The 17,661-nt window shown below is 40.4% G+C and overlaps 1 protein-coding gene across 2 annotated transcripts in view; it reads right to left on the bottom strand.

Moving 5' to 3' along the window:
* Positions 1 to 17,661, bottom strand: part of Npsr1 (neuropeptide S receptor 1) — a 192,251-nt gene that overhangs the window by 142,810 nt on the left and 31,780 nt on the right. For both annotated transcript variants that reach the window (XM_036194069.1, XM_036194070.1), the window contains exon 3: positions 15,613 to 15,745. In XM_036194069.1, the coding sequence (XP_036049962.1) occupies positions 15,613 to 15,745 (133 nt within the window). The remainder of the gene's footprint in view (positions 1 to 15,612; positions 15,746 to 17,661) is intronic.

Here is a 17,661-nt window from a genome sequence, read left to right as displayed (position 1 = left end):
TTCTTTTTTGGCTGGTTTGTATTTCTAAAACATTGTTTGTATCCTAGTTTTGTATATGTTAATTGTTTTTCAAGCTAAGAGCTGGGGAGAGGGAAGAGTGTTATGAAGTACTACTTTCTGCACATGACATGGCCATTGCACTCATGAATTCACATGGGGCTGTGGTTACCTGTCCAAGGGCTGCACAAGACCATACCCACAAAAATTCCAGCATAGGTGGAAGGAGTGGGGAGGAGCTCATGAGGCTCCACCCCTTGCTGAGCAGCTATAGGCAGTTAATAGATTCTGGATTCTGTGGAATAATTTTTCTTCTAGGGTGTAGGCACTGGTAAATTACTTAGGATCCTAAAAGTTTGGTGGGTTATTAAAAACTGTGGGCACTGGAGAGATGTTTCAGTGCTTAAGAGCCTCTATTCAGTTTCTTGAAGCAGCATAGCAGCTCACAACTGTCTCTAACTCCAATTCCAGGGGATCCAACATCCTCTTTAGGCTTCCAAAGGTACCACCAAGTAGAAGGCCCTCAAGGTACACAAGTGACCAGGCCCCTCCCTGAGGACCTCCAACTGCCAGGTTCCACCCACAGAACACTCTAAGTGCCCTAACAGCTGGACACTGATTACTCCCTACAGAGTAAAGAGCTGAGGTTCTGGATTTGAAATCCCACAAATCTCTGTCCTGGAAAGCTCCATCCCATTCTACCCCTCAAAAAAAAAAAAAAAAAAAAAAGCTATATAAATCCCATCTTCTGCTCAGTTCTCTGCTGTTTCTTGGCTAAGCAGAGGCAGCCAGTCTCCTGATTTCTTCCCTCCTAATAAATCTCTTGTGTGAGATTTGTTGCGTGGTGTGACTTTGTGGTATTCCTTGGCCCCTGACTGCCAGGATACCTTTCCATCTGAGCCACAGCACTTATACCAAGGTACTAGCATGACAAGTAGACACATCTACTTGTCAAACAAAAATGAAAATACTGTAAAAGACATGAACATAGGGAGAGGATATGTTGGAGCGAAAAATTGTTTTACAGAGAATGAGAGAGAAGATAAGAAAGGGTATGGGGTATCAGATAATGTTAAAATACATTATGCACACTATACAATCGTCAAAGAATAAATAAAAAGGATTTTAAAATATAACTGCATATTCTAAATTTAAAATATGTTTAATAGTTGTTTATTACTCTATTTATTTAGTGTGTGTATAGGTAAGGGACAACTTACAGGAATCAGTTTCCTGCTTCCACTTGTGATACCTAGTTACCAATCTCAGGTTTTCAGGATTGGCAACAGGCACATTTACCCACTGAGACATCTCACCAGCCCCGTCAAAATACTTTCAATCAATTCAAAGGATTTTTTTTTTAATTACAAATTGTTAAATAAAATCTCTTATGAGCAAAAGACAAATGGCTAAGACTATCAACTGATTATTGTGTAAAGGAGAACACTGAGAAAATTAAAACAATAGCATTCCACTTAAAATGTATAGAATTAGGGAAAAACTCAGTTTCACTATTTTAAGTGTTAATGCTACACAAATGAATTAAGTATGGAAATCAGATGCACTTCCAGCCTCTGCCCTCCCTGCTCCAGGTAGATGCCTCACTTCCTCTGCCCTCATGTGATTTCTGCAGAGTAACAAAGGGGGTGAGTTCCTAGGTTTGTCAGTAAATTGCTCTTCAGCTAATGCCTTTAGTAGTGTTTGAAGGTCTGGCCCTCCCAGAAGGAGGAGATGATTTGAGTGTATGCCAGAAAATGTGTTTTCCTTCCTTCCTTTGTTGCACACTCAATGGGAGTGCCTCTCATCAAGGCTCCCTCCCTATTGCATGTGAATAAAACAGACAAGTAAGTCTCGAAGATGATAAATGACTAATAAATTTTAATTGGCACTTTAGCTTGTAAAATAAAAACAGTCATTAAATTCATCCAGAAAATTGTTAGAATGGCGGTGAAAAGCCACAGGATGTGCCAAAATAGCAGCTGTTTTCCTTGCAAGTTCAAGATTTAGCTTCAAGCCAAGATTTCAAGCGGATTCTCTTTGACCTGGGTGGCCTAGAAGACCATTTGCTAGTTTGAAAGCCCGATGAGTGTCTTTCTTTGGTGTAATATATACTCTTTCATAAATCATCTTTCAATATGTTACAATGAATGTCCACAAAGATTTCAGTAGAAGGATGTTCACTGAATATTTGCTGATAGCCTCAAGTTGGGATGAAACAATCCATAGTTAGCGATACAGGAACTGGTCTGTGCAGTGGGATGAGCCTTCAAAGGACAGGACAGTATAAAGAGTACGCCAGGAGAAGCTGACAGAGGTAAGAAGAGGACAGCATGGCTGTGATAAGGTGAAGTACATTTGGCTTCCAGTCCCCAGTCCTGGTGTACAACTCCCTAAGTCCTTTTCAATCTTTAAAGAAATAGGTAACTTTTGGAATGTGGATGAATTTGGTGATGGCTGCCAGCGCCTGACAGTTTCAGAAGCAGGACTGTTCACCAGAAAGACCAAAGCAGCATTAGTGAAGACTGGAATTGTCCATTCCATCCTTCAACCTCTGGGAGGGACCAGTAGTTGAGGATTAAGTGATAATCAAGGGCCAGTGATTCAAGTAGCCATGCCTCCTAAAAACCACACACAGACAGGTGTTAGGGAGCTTCCAGACACCCAAGCCTTTGGGGATTCTTAGGATAGCCCTCTGGGGAAGGCACAGAAGCTCTGCTCCCTCCCCCTACACTTTGTCCTGTGCATATTTTCATCTCTTTAACTTTCCCTTGGAATAACCCAGTGAACACATTTCTCCCTCTGCCCTGTGAGCTGCTATAGCGAGCTAATGAAATCTAAAGGGGGGGGGGGAGTTAGAGCTGTAAATCTTTCCCAGAAGTTCAAGGAGCTTCAACACAGGCATCAACAGGCATCTGAAGTTGTGGGGAACAATCCTCAGCCTGGGGTCCAGTCTCCGGGTACTCTCAGGTTTACGATGGGTTAGAGGACACCCACTAAGTGTGTTGGAAATCAATGGCTTGCTTTCAGAGGAGACAATTTCTCATGTCTTTTAGGGCCACCAATGTCTTCTGTATTCACTGCTGTGTGATGGCAAAGAAAAGCTTTTCCTGCACAGTGGCAATCTGAGAGAAGCCTTCACAAAGGGGAAAGGAGTGAGCAGTCAGAAATCCATTGGCTGGATGCCTTAGTTCTTGAAGTAGAAGGACAGAACATGAGCTGTGACCAGAGGCATGACAGACTTCTCTCCATCCCACTCCCAGCCTTCTCTCATCCTTCAGAAAAATGAAAAAAAAAAAAAAAGCCCTTCTTTTTTTCTGGCTAAGCAGCTCACATTAGAAGTGAAATAAATAAATGTGTCGTCTAGTCTTTCCTTCAGTTAGAGATAGTAAGTGAAGCGCAAGGTAAAGTCAGCAGGTGGAAGTTCTAGGTGAAAGGGGGACAGATAATTGGCATGAATCCCTCTACTCTTATTTTGTCTTCTATTGACTGGAATTTGGGCATGAATTCTAGCAACTGTCTTAAGCCAATAGTCATCCATACCATGAACTAACCTTGAGGATGAAGTATGTAGAGATGTCTGAGTCCCCAGTGATAAGAAAACATGATGTGAGCCCTGAATTACCTAGGTCTGAACTTCCTTATCTGAGAAGAAAATTAATCCATATCAATTTAAGCCTCCATTATCTACATTTTCTGCATGTGCCACTGAATCCACTCCAACTGATTTACCAGCTAAATGAATAAAAGACAAAATGGGAACAAGAATGTTCTTCACAGAATTACTCAGAGCTACTGGTCCGTGAGTAGGAGGCTGTTTCGTAGATGTGGGTCCTAACAGAGAGTTTAATGAGGAGTGTTAACTGGCCTCTCCCCACTGTGACTCCTGCACTTATTTCCTCCCTCAGAGGGCCACAAGCAATGCTCCTGAAAAGACTTTCTCAAATATTCTGTCACTGATGGTGCCCCCTGAATTGGCTGATTTGATCATGTAAGGGGAAAAAGAGGCTCCCTTCTGTATACAATAACCAGGTTTAGGAAATAAGAAATAAAAGGTAGAAAGGTAGACAAATTTACTCATTTTTAATATTAGGTGCAGAAGGGTACATACAGGGATGGGGTATCTGCCTAATTACTTTAGAAGGCAGAAAATAGTTTAAAGAAAAATCAATGAGCCATTAGCGGATTAGATGCAGGGATGATACAGAAGCTTCCAATTTGCCCTCTGGAGAGTCCATCTCCTCGGGGTAATGACATTCCCCAAGGAAGGATTTATGCTCAGTGGGTTCTTAGTGGAGGATCTGTCTTTAGGTAGATAAGAAGTATGTAGGGAATGTCTTTCCAGTATTTTCTGATTTTCAACTGCCTTCAGTTCTAAATAATCAATACAACCAGGCTAGGCACTTGAGGTGGCATGTCCTGAACTCATTCAGCAAACGTTATGTAAAAAATTGTTCATGTGTCCCCACAGTCACACTGAGATTCAGAGATGAACTTGTGTCACATCCCAAGTTGACAGCAGAATGAGTGAGGGGACCCAGGGTGGGATCCGGGACTTTGGGAGAACTTGCTCTTTGGCAACTGCAGGAGTCATTCACAGATGGCATCCCTGAGCATCAGGTGCCTCTCCTTGGACAGTATACTCCATACATGCTACCTCCCTAAGTCCTCACCACAACCCTAAAGAGTGTTCCCCCCTTTGGATTGATAAACCAATTGAACTGGCTAGTTTTTTGTTAACTTTGACATAAATTTGGGTTATCTAGGAAGACAAAACTTCACTTGAGAAAATCCCCCCTCCCATTAGGTTGACATGTAGGCAAGCTTGTGGTTTGTTTTGTTTTGTTTTGTTTTGTTTGATTAATGATTGATGTGGGATGGCCAAGCCCACTGTTGGTGATATCACTCCTGGCCATGTGGGCATGGGTAAGCATAAGAAAACAAACATGTGCAAGCTCTCAACAACAATCCAGTAAGCAGCTTTCCTCCATGCCTCAGTTCCTGCTTCTGGTTTCCTTCCTTGAGTACTTGCGTTGGTTTCTTTCAATGATGGACTATGATCCAGACCTGTAAGCCAATAAACCTGTTTATCCCCATTGATTTTTGTCATAGTGTTTTAGCAAAGCAATAGAAAGCTAACTAGAACATAAATGTTTATAGAAATTCTCACTCTTCCAAGTCAGGGGTAAAATTGCTTGCAATTTTAACCAAGTTAACCAACTCAAGGTGCTGGCAAGTCAAAATGTCCATGAAAGAATGAGATTGTGAACATTTTTGTATACAATAGTTTATATAGGAATACATTCTTTGAAATAGTAGTGTCACCAATTATCTCCAGGTAAATTAGCAATGAAAATGCTTCCATGCCTCATGTGTTGAGGTGCCCACATTTCAGAAGAAGGCTTTGAGTCCCCTGGAGCTGGTTACAGGAGGTTATGTGCCATCTTCTGTAAGTACTGGGAAGTGAACCAGAAGGTCTTATTAATAAGAACAAACCCAGAGCTAGGTATTGGGGTGACCACTGGAAGATCAGAGAAGCAGAACAAGCCACAGCTTCCTCAGCTGATCCTGTTTCCTCAGACTGGAAGCCTCTGAGTCCTCATTCAGAATGGATATCAGCTGAACTGCTGCTCAAAAGCCCAAAAGCTTAACCAGCTCTACTTCCTGGTTTTCACGCCTTATATAATTTTCAGCTTTCTTCCATCACTTCCTGGGATTAAAGGCATGAGTTACTATGCCTGGCTGTTTCCTGTGGCTTTGAACTCACAGAGATCCAGATGGAACTCTGCCTCTGGAATGCTAGGATTAAAAGCATGTTCTACCACTGCCTAACCTCTATTTTTAATATTATGGCTGTTCTGTTTTCTGACCCCCAGATAAGTTTATTGGGGTGCACAATATATCAACCACAAGGGTCCTTTGTGAGAGCAGCCAGTTCTACCAGCTGAAGCACTTCTCTAGTCCCTGAATCAAGAAATTTTTACATGTGAAACCCATCTTCTGTGGCATTGGCATTTCCCCACCCCTTTCTCTAGGGAATGAATAGATGGTAAACTGGACTGAAACCCAAACTGAGCCTTTAATCCTTAGAAAATCTCCCTCTCCAATGGAATGGGTAATTCATAGGCACAGGAGATAATGGAGCTCTGGCTAGATGATGGAGCACAAAATGGGTGAAAATTTCTACCCCAGCCACCCATGGTCCTACCATGTTTCTCTTTCTATTGACTCTCAGAAATCCCTTCCATCTAGAAGGAGATGATAACCATAAAGCATGACATGCATGTTTATTGAAGATATGCAGAGAAATGTCTGCAGTGACACATATTTCAGCCAATGAGAGCAGGCTTGGGAGGTACTGGGGTATGCAGGAACTTCCTGTGTCCTATCCTCCATGAGTAGTTCCCCCATCCAGGCAACCCCGACATTCACTGTTCAGGCTGGAAATCCAGCCAGCTGCTCAGCTATAGATATTTTAGCTGAGTCATCATACTTTCAAATTTTGCGATTTCTATACTTAGCTCTTACTTCTCTCTGCCCCTAGTTACTCTTATGTTCTATCTTGCTTAAACCCACTCATTTGTTAAATATGTTGGCACCAGCCTCTCAATTTTGCAACATCCATTTCCATTATTTTACAGTAGTTCCTGAACCATGGAGCTCCCACCTACACCTCTGCATGCTGGGGAGGTGCAGTGTAGAGTGATTGAGAGCTCAGAATTGGAAAAAGGAGTACCCGAGTTTGAATTTCTTGTCTCCCACTCACTGTATGACCTAGGGCAAGCTCTCTTTGTGCATTAATTTCCCTCACTATAAATGTAAGAGAAGTGTGGATGAGGAACAATGAACACCAAAATTACTTGATAAAACCTTAAGTAATATTATTTTATATAGAAGTATATGTGTAAAGACATTAAACTTGGGCTGACAATTGTCCCTACAGGAACCATAGACTAACAAAGCCAGGCATGAGAAACCCTTTAAGGTGTTGGTCAGGGTAGTCCAAGTAACTCCACAAACAATATAAACAACTCATGTAGCTTTTGGTTGCCTCTCTAGGGTTGAGAGTGGCCAGCTCCTATTGCTAAAGACACCACACACTTAACACAGGACTGAGATGATTCAATCTTGTTCTGACCTTTAAGCTGATTTCCTGCAGTCTAGCTTTATGGTTCCAGAAAATACCAAGATACCAAGGGAGTGAATCAATTAAACCGACCTAACCAGCTGCAACATCTATGAACCACTGAAATTACCAGCTTGGTAAGATATGCATAAAAGTGCAGTAAGTGGCAATCATATGTCAGTGACAATAACTGTATAAATGGCCTTAAGACCAGCTCAATAGGAGAGAAACTATGGCTGGTAGTGGAAACCTAACCAGCTTCCTAGGCTAGTGAGGTCATGGCCTTATGAAAGAATCTTCTGCCGCCACTTTGGTAGACCAACACAATCCCTTACTACATGCTAACCCCCATCCTTATATCCACAGGTAAGTGTAACTACCACCTCTTATCAAAGAAGCTCTTCTTTACAGCAAATGGAGACCAGTATTCAAAATCACACCGACCCCAATAGAGATATCAACAGATCATGAGGCGCTCAGCCCCAAAGACACATCTACATCCCAGCTCTTGCACCTATGGCTCAGGGACCATCATGGAAGATGGTGTTCTCACAGCAACAGAAAAGTAGCTAATATAGCCCCTTAAATTAAAATATTCTCCTTGTTGCCAGGAGGAAGTCACCTATAAATGACAGCTGTACTTTGCAGTCTTGTTCTTTGCAGGAACATGCTAATATCAGCACCTTTAAGTGAGAACAGCTCTCTCTGATGCACTTAAACCAGAAGCCTCTGCTCCAGGTCCAGTGCCTCACCGAGTTTTCTCCTTTATGTGGAGAAACTCAATATTTAGAGTTCCTACCAAAATCCCAGTTCTCAGCGTATATCAGATGATCTGGATTTTTCTCTTTCACCTAGATGGCTATGTGACCATAATATTGTTGGCAGGAATTTTTCCTTTATATATTTATTTCTACTGTTAGGGTCACTGAGCATAGAATGTTTCAGGTTTATTTTTTTTAAACACAATTAAGAATTTTGGAGAGATCTTACTGTGGCATAGTCAATATGGACAACAGATTATAAATTTTCTCAAATGAACTCTGTGCAAATCATTGAAAATAAAAATCCCTCTATCCTTGTCTTTCATTCCTCACAAGCTAAACTGAACAGCTTAATATTGGCCCTCGTGTACTGCAGATGGCATCCATGCTTTGTGTGCCAGACTTTTATAATGACACAAGCTTTTCAAATTCTTAATTTTAATTTTATGTCTGTGGTTATCAACAAATTACCCTCAGGCCAAATATGGTCATCATTCATAGTGTGCATTTTGTTTGATCAGCATAGCCTTTGAGGAAAATTGGGTCTGAATGCTTCAGGCAGGGTGCTTGCTGCAGTCAGCTGGGCCTCCACTGTGCCTGTCTCACTCATTTTCACTGCCTGCTGGACCCCGGAAGGCATCTGAGATCGAAACCTCTGTTCTGCACTGGCATGAAATGTTTTGCAAATAAACTGCATAGAGAGTAATTCTGAGTGTACATGTGATGAATTGGTTCAAGAGGAATAGAGTTGTGAATTTACAAGCAAAATTGCTGATAAATAGATCAGGCTTAGCATTAGAAGCCCTTTTATCTCCCTTTGTGTTCCTTCAAAGCAAATAACAAGACAAAGATAAAGGTACAAGAATGTCTTGAGACTAGAAGAAGAACTATGAATATACAAACATTTACTGTAGCTTTAGAGTTTGCTTTCTGGGTTTAATATCTTGGTCTGTTGGTGCTACTGTTACAAAATGCCAGAGACTGAATAATTTATAAAGGGTAGAGACTTAGTTCCACAGTCTAGAAGCCAAGAACTCAAAGATCACATGATACGCCTTTAATCCCAGCACTCGGGAGGCAGAGACAGGTGGATCTCTGTGAGTTCGAGGCCAGCTTGGGCTACATAGTGAATTCCAGGAAAAACACCAAAGCTACACAGGGAAACCCTGTCTTGAACCCCCCACCCCCCCCCCCGCCAAAAAAAAAATCACATGATAAAATCTGGTCATAACCTTCTTTCTGTATCATAGTGATTGACAGAGAATGAAAGAGGTAGGGAGGAGAAAGAGACAGAGAGACAAACATACACATGCACATGTGTGCGCGCGCGCGCACACACACACACACACACACACACACAGAGAGAGAGAGAGAGAGAGAGAGAGAGAGAGAGAGAGAGAGATTAATTTCTTCTCTTTTGATAGAAAATCTACTCCCATGATAACCCATTTGTGACGATAGAGCCAATGTGACGCAATCATGTCTGGAAAGTTCCACATTGATGGCATTGGACCTTAATAACACCATGGACCATCAAACCATATCATTCCTCTCAGCTCTCAGAACTCATTGTCCTTGTCTCATGGGAAATATGTTCATTTCACTTAAAAAAAAACCAACCCTACGAACTTGAGTGTGATCTAAATGGGTAAGCCACGGTATGTGTCCTCCAACAGCACATTCCCTGATAGTGGTGAACTTGTAAAGTCAATATAGGCAACATATTTCTAAAACATAATGGTGAGATAGGTACTGTGCTTTCAAAATTAAGAAACATGGAAAGAGAAATGACAAACCCAGTTAAATCCAAAACCCTGCAAGACAAATCATATTACAACTAGAACAATCTAGGGTTTAGGGTTCCAGTCTCAGGCAAACCTAGCCCCTTGAGTGGAGAGTTGTAGAGCACACCTCATGCTTGGAATCTTGTGCCAGGCTGGATAGTATGCCAGCAGACCTACATACAGTTGTATGGTCTTTTGTGAGACAAGGCTTCACTGGGAATAGCCTAATGGACACTGTCTGTTTTGCCTCTAACTTTGGGATATTAGCTATTGTTAATTACTTTACCTGATCTCTGTAGCTTGGACCTTGAATGTTCTTTCAAAGCCCATGTGCTGGTAAAGGTTTGATCCCTCACCTGTGGTCCTCTTTTGAGGTGACAGAATCTTTAGGAGTTAGAGCCTAGTAGAAGAAAGTTAGACCACAGGGTGTGTGCCCTTGAAGGGGACACTGGTACTCTGTTTCCTCCTCTACCTCTCTTTGTTCTGGTCATGAGGAGGGGAATGGGCCTTTGGTCAAATGCTTCCACCATATTTTTCTGTTCCATCAGAGTCCCAAAGGAAACACAACCCTGTCACAATGGACTGAAGTCTATGAAATCATAAACCAAAGCAAACAATTTCTTTTTAATGAGGTAATTATCTACTTTGTCACAGTAATGGAAAGCTAACCAATACTCATTCACTATCCTTTTCTTTTCCTTTTAAATTTTAACCTTTTGTATGCTACATTTAAGACATATATCTTTTATGAACAAACTATAACTGGTAAATTTTAAAATAGAGGGTTGGGGATTTAGCTCAGTGGTAGAACGCTTGCCTAGCAAGCACAAGGCTATGGGTTCGATCCTCAGCTCCCCCCCCAAAAAAAAAAATTTAAAATAGACTTTGATGAACTTGTTATTTTGGTTTGATTATTTATTCTGTACAAAATGCAACTATTATTATAGTTGACCTTTTGGTCTAATAACTCTAAAATTTTATCTCCTTTCTTAACTAACCTCCTTTAGAGTAAGTGTATATGATACAATATGCTATGTAAAAATTTACATATTTTTGTACTTATTGAGGACTGTATTTTGTAACTCTTTGGGATTAAAAAATGTTTCTTATTTACTTTCAAGTCTGATCTCTCTTTAGTACTGATGGACACCTAGTAATAAAGATAAATTTCTAATTGTTATAGGTTATAGTATTGGGTATAAACTGACAAGTTCAAATTATTTGAAATAAGACCACATAAGATGCTCATAACTGTAGCTCACAATTTAAAATAATTCAGAAGGGTTTCATTTTTGGCCATGAGAATTTTAAGCATGAATGTGAATCCAAATATTTGTTGGTGTGTCCCTCAGTATAACTGGCTCTGGTATTGGCTGGTGTGTTGTCCCTCACTGTAACTGGCTCTGATGTTCTTTCTTTAGATAGAAACTTATTTTCTCTCTATAAAAGGGCTGAAACTTATTGTCTTTGAAATCTAAATGGTATGATTTGGTGGGAGTAAAAAATGAGGCAACAATAAAATACAAAGAAAAAGTTAGACTTATTTGACATGTGATAATAGACATTTAGAAATAAAAAGTTTTTAATAAGTAAAGATGAGACCCAAGGTTGAAGCAACATAGAACTGAGAAATTCTAGTGGCAGTTGACAGTTGAGAGAACATAAAGTATGCATTTTTTCTTGGGATTTGCTTTTCAACGATCTCATTATGTTTCTTAAATTGTTCACTAAAGTCTTTTAAGCACAAAAATTCATGTTTCTACAGGTAATCTCAAAGAAAACAAAGGAAGTGTGTGCTCAGTTATGTGATCTGATAAAAATGAGATGTCTATGAGAATGAAAGTCAGGGCTCAGAGGAGACCTGGAGGAACCAGGGCAGACAGGCAGCCAGAGACAACAATAATAGGGCTGGGGGCTAGGGGACCTTGGAGAAGTTGCGGGGATGTGGAGACGAGCATATACTCTTAAGAATAGGGTTCCTCAAAGATGCCTGAATCTGTTTATGTCCTCCATCCTTCCTCATGTCTTCTCAGGTTTGCCACTAAAGCCTCAGAGATCATCGCTCCTTGTTTGTGGAGTCCTTCCAATAGCTTCCATATATACCACATTTTAGGACCCTGAACCTCAATCTTAGACTTATGGAATATTCTACTTGTTCAAAATTTTTCTTCACTTGAAATACTTCTGATGTGACCCTTTAAAGGTTTTAAAATACAAAAACGTTATCTACAACACCATGATAAATTCACTCCAGGTTAACCATATTATGAATTAAAATGGGATCTGCATCTTCCCTATTTGGTGATAGATGATAAAATTTCAATTATTCCTTTGTGATTTGTGGGAAAATTTTAAATGTCAGGTCAATATCCTTTCTACCTCTAAGTTTTCATACTATAATGAAATATACAATTCTTTAGTGTGGATTACAACATTGCAGCCCAAGAAACACAATGAAAGGGAGCTCCGTGACCCTCTCTTGTGGTCTTTTGCATTTTAGCATGAGCTAGATGATACTAGTTGTGAGAATTAGGACTTCCATCACATACCTCACCTTCTTGACTAGAGGTCCCTTTAACTTCTCATATCTTTTTAATGGTGGCATTGGTTTTCACAACTCAAGTAGTACAATTCACAGTAAGTTGTTAGAGAATTTAATTTCTTTTCCTATTGCTATAATAACATGCACAGATAAAAGCAATGTAGGGAAGATGCTTTCTTTAATTCACAGCTCCAGGTTTCATAGGAGGGAAGTAGAGGCAGCAGAAGCTGGAAGCAAATGGTCACTTTGCATCCATGGTCGAGAAGCAGAGAGCAACAGATGGATGGTAGTACTCAGCTCCCCTTTGCCATTTTATACAGACCATGATTTCTTGCCCAAGGAATAGTCCCCTCACAAGTAAGAGGTATCCTCACACGTTAACATAATAAAAGTAGTCCTCAACAGGCAAGAGTAGAGGCCAGTTATGTAGTGATTTCCTTTGAATTGAAAAATGCCCTTCTGTTGAGAGGAAGGAGAATTACGTGACTCAAGAAGGAACAATCTTACTATCTCTGAGAACCAAAAAATAATGAGATCCCTCCTCAAGGAGCATTCAACAGGTACTGGGGAGAACAGCCTGTCTGACCTGGGAAGGCAGAGGCTGGCGGACTGCTGAGTTTGAGGCCGGCCTGATCTAACAACCATCAAAAACAGAAAGTTGGTGAAGATGTAATTGAAGTGTGTGGGGGGGGAGCATGTTCCAGCCCTAGTGAACAGCAGAACTTGGCAACTCTGGTCATGTGGTTCTGGAGTTAAGGATACACGAAAGGTGTGATAGAATGGAGGAAAGCCGCTGAAGCCAGGCATGTGTCAGGAGTGACCCTGAATGGAGGCCCAGAGAGGCCATTGTGTAAAGCTGTGAAGTTGAAGCCTGGATTACTTTGGAGAACCCAAGACATTGGAGATGCCAGAGCCATGGGATACCTGCTGAGGAAAGCTGCTAACAGGGAGTGGAACCAGACCAAAGTGTGTTGTAGTCAACAAAGTTGAAAGGAGTTGGGAGTTCTGAAGAGTGATTTGACATCAGGCATGGAGCTGCAGAGTTTAGAGTTTGCCTAACTGGTTTTTCATCTTCTTGTGGTTAGGTATTTTCTCACTATGCTCCCTTCCCTATGTTTGAGAATGGTAATGCATATCCTGTGCCATTATATGTTGGAAGTATATAATCTGTTTTTTTATTTTTATTTTATAGGGGATTATGGTTGAGAGTCTCAGAATAGACTAAACATTGTTGAGACTGTGATATACTTTGGGGACTCTTGAAGTTAGACTAAATGCATTTGGCATTATATTGTTACATGCTTATGGGGGCCAGAGAATCGAATTTTGTAGTTTGAATGTAAATGGCCCCCATAAGCTCACAGGGAGTGGCACTATTAGGAGATGTGACTTTGTTACAGTAGGTAGGACCTTGTTGGAAGAAGTGTATCACTGTGGATGCAGGTTTTGGAGTCTCATATATGCCCAAGCTGTGCCCAGTGAGAGAGACCACTTCCTGTTGCCTGCAAAATGTAGGACTCTCAGCTGCTTCTCCAGCACCATGTCTGCCTGCACACTGCTGTGTCCCATGATGATAATGGACTGAACCTCTGAAAATGCAAGCCACCCCAATTAAATATTTTCCTTTATTAAAGTTGCTGTAGTCATGGTGTCTCTTCACAGCAATAGAAACCCTAACTAAGCCAACACCCTACCTCTAGGCTCAGGAATCTTCTCAGGGGTTGAGGGGAGTTGAAAAATTTAAGAGACAGGTAGTAGATGACTTCAAGGAAGCAGTATTTTCTGAACATAGCAAGGCCATTGCACATATGAACGCATAGTGATTGTAACAGCATGCATAAGAACTGCACAAATGCAGGCAGGAAAAATAACCCCAGAATGGAAAGGGGAAAGTGAGTATAAAATCCCATCTCTAGCTGAGGAGCTCTTGGCATTTGACAGGTGCTGGGAGTGACAGAGTCTTAGTTTCCTTTAACTATGTGACCCCTAACAGGTTGACCACACTCCACTCTAGGGCATGTCCAAAGCCATACTGGAAAAAGTGGGTTTAAAGAGAGATTGAAAAAGAGAAATAAAAAGAGATAGAGGAAGGAATGATAGAGTTGGGATGGAGATGGTAGAAAAGGAGGTGATAGAGATGATGGAAATAGAAATGATAGAGATGGGGGTGATAGAGGTGGAGATGATAGTGATAGAGAGATGGTCACCTATCCTTGTATCTAGATCTCTCTCTATATATCATATATTCTATACATATGTGTAATATATGCATATGTAATATATACATGTAGACATATATTATATATAATATATATTAAGGATATGGCTAGATAGAACATAAAGTTGGGTGGGCAGGAAGGTGTTGGAGTAGTTGGAGGAGGGGAGTGAATATGATTAAAATATATTGCAAGAATTTTTAAAAATTATTAAAGAAATACAATGTACACCAATTTTCTTTAAGAGAAAAAAATATAGTATTTTATTTCTCATACTGTGGCTCAAAACTAAATTCCCAGAAGTCCCAGCCATTGTTGTAGCTGAGGCTGCAGTAAATAGCACATGTTGAGATGAGCAGCCCCTGTGCACAATTACCATCTTTCCTATAGCGCATTACAACCTTTTTTCTTTTATATTTTCCCTATAATTTGACCCCAGTTAAACTGCTGTGGCATCCTTCTTGCTAGCATACCCCTGGCCCCATGCCTGGTTTTGCATGGACTCTTGGTGAGCCTCACGTGGCCCGTCTCTCTCTGGTCTGTGGAGCAGTGTTCCCTTCCTCCTTGCCCCTTCCTATCCCTTTTGAACAGGCCCCCTGCCATTGCGACCTCTGCCTGGGACCTTTCTTTAAAGTGCAGTTTTTTCCTTGGCGTATTTCTCCCTTCCCCTTTCAGATGTGCTGTCTTCACACCTTTTGAGCTGCACATTCCCAATGCCCGTGCCCATATTTGGTCTTTCAGATCCTGGATATCAATTTATTTTCATGCTATCAGCAGAGGTTTTCCAAATCACTTGTATTTTCAAAGCAATGTCCACAGACTTTAATCTGCGAAGGACTAGAGATGTCACATTTTATCATCATACATAGACTATTGTGGTTGATTTTCTAGGAAGAATATGTTCCTCACGCTCTTAAAATAGGATGATAAGATCAAATGACCTGGAGGCTATTGTGTGTAGGAAGGCTGAAGCCCTACAGATCTTCTGTGGTGACACTGAGGGCAGCATTTTCATGGTGCTGACGTGGGAATGTTTATGATGGAATCTTATGGATGTGTAAATTTGCTAAACTTATTAGAGGAAATGTTCCAGCATGGCCTTTATAGCCCTACAGAAATTATCAGACTTGCTTATGCTTCAGGAATTTTGCATACAGCTTCCTTCTCTCCTGCTGGTATAATCACTTACCCGTGATGGCCAACTGAGTCACAAAGAAGGTCATTCTGGACTTTCTTTTCCTTCTCCAAGTGGAGAACAGCACAACAGAGTTTCCCACAATGGTGAAGACAAACAGGACCCACAGGGTTATCAGCTGTTCTGTCTGCAAGAAATAGAGTAGCTTGAAACAGAGCAGGTAAAGGACCCAGTGCTTCCCAGGATGGATGGTACTGGCACCTGAGCTTGGAACTGGAAAGTGTTTTTCTGGATCCTTCCTTATTCCCTTTACCACCCCTGCCCAGGGAAGCTTGACCCCTTACAATAAGCAGTGGAGTAAATTGATGCAAACAAAAATTCTTCTTCTTTGGCAAGTAACTTTAACTTCATGTGAGAGGTTAGGTTATATAAAAGAACACTACAGTCACAAGATGTGAAAAGAAGTGTTTAAAGATAAGACAGGTAAGTAAACAAGACTCTTCAATTTGGTGAACTATTGTGCAGCTATCAAAGGTGAAGTGATGAAGACTTGGTAGTGACATCAAAAATACTCATAGTATAATATTTAAGTGGGAAAACATGATAAAATTGTATATTGGGTATGACTACAACTTTGCAAAATTATACACATAGGGACAGAAATGAAGTGCACTAAAATGTTAACAGTGGTTATTTTAGGTAGTATGATTATAGGTTATCTCTCTCTTTTTCCTTTGACAAATTTCATAAGATGGTAATATTAAAGTTCTGCTGAATAATGTATAATTAATAAAAAAAAAAGAGCAGGGATGCCACTCACTTAAAATGCCAAGTCCCTCAGAAGATGTTTTTATGTTCACTTCAAATGGAGCATTTTATCTGCTTGATATCCACAGCACAGAATAAACCAAGGGACTGCCTAGGCTAGACTCAAAGTGAGATATATTGCAAGGCTTGTGGGGAAAGAACATGAGTCCAAAGGAATCCAGAGGAAGCCAGAAATCAAAACCAAATCAACCAAAGCAATCCAGGTGAGATCATTTTAGGAGTGGATCAGACTAGGACTGCAGCCCAAGAATGTAATTAAATTCTGTGTGTTAGGTAGCTAGATTCTGAAACTCTGCTGCTTGGCCAAACATGAGTCGGAGACATTGAAGGCAAGTATTTTATCGACATTGATTTTGGGTGAAGGGGGATCCTCCACAATGTGAGCAGACTTGTGCAGTGAGTGGGCTTTCAATGAGATCGTGTACTAACAAACCCCTTTTAAGTTGAAAATATCACTTCATGTGTGTATTCAGTATATCTAACACATCAATCATCGTAGTAGCCTAGCCAACCTTAGCTGTGTTCAGAACACTCACATAAGTCACACAGATACAATTATGTAACATCCAAATCTATTTTATGAGAAAATATTAAATATCATATGCAATCTTTTAAAAATCATAGCAAACAACTGCTTCCTTTCATGACAGTATGGCTCACTGAGTACCATGCTCCCTGTTCCCACCCAGCATCAAAAAAGAAAATCAAACTGAACATTTTGAGCCCAGGAAAAAAATTCCATAATCAAAATTCAAAGCACCATTTATAGAGCTGGGAGTTTGGCTCAATGGTCAAGTGCTTGCTTACTCTTGACAGAGCCATGGGTGGTAGCTTTAGCACCACACAAACACACACACACAAATTATGTATACTGAGTGCATGTTCTTTCACACCACCATAAAGTAAAAATCTCAGGAGTTAAAGCATCAATAAACCAAGGAAAAAAATATATATATATATATATATATATATATATATATATATATATATACTCACATTCATAACCCTTTCACTGATACTCTGTGCATACCAAGCTCAAAACTAACACCATGTGCTGATTAACATAGAAATTAATTCTAAGTTATGTGATAACAGAAGAATTTATTCTTTTTAAGAAACTGGAACAATGCAGACCATATTCTTTTCAGTTGCCTTTCCAGTTTAATCAAGTCACCATTCCAAGGCAAATATCATCAAAACGTTTTTACTGTCAATTAGCACACAAATATTAGGTTCATTATGACATGTTCAATGTGTTTTGTTGAGTCCCCTCCT

The sequence above is a fragment of the Onychomys torridus genome, chromosome 7 (genome assembly GCF_903995425.1).
Source record: "Onychomys torridus chromosome 7, mOncTor1.1, whole genome shotgun sequence".
Lineage (NCBI taxonomy): Eukaryota > Metazoa > Chordata > Mammalia > Rodentia > Cricetidae > Onychomys > Onychomys torridus.
This window is presented reverse-complemented; position numbering and strand designations above follow the sequence as displayed.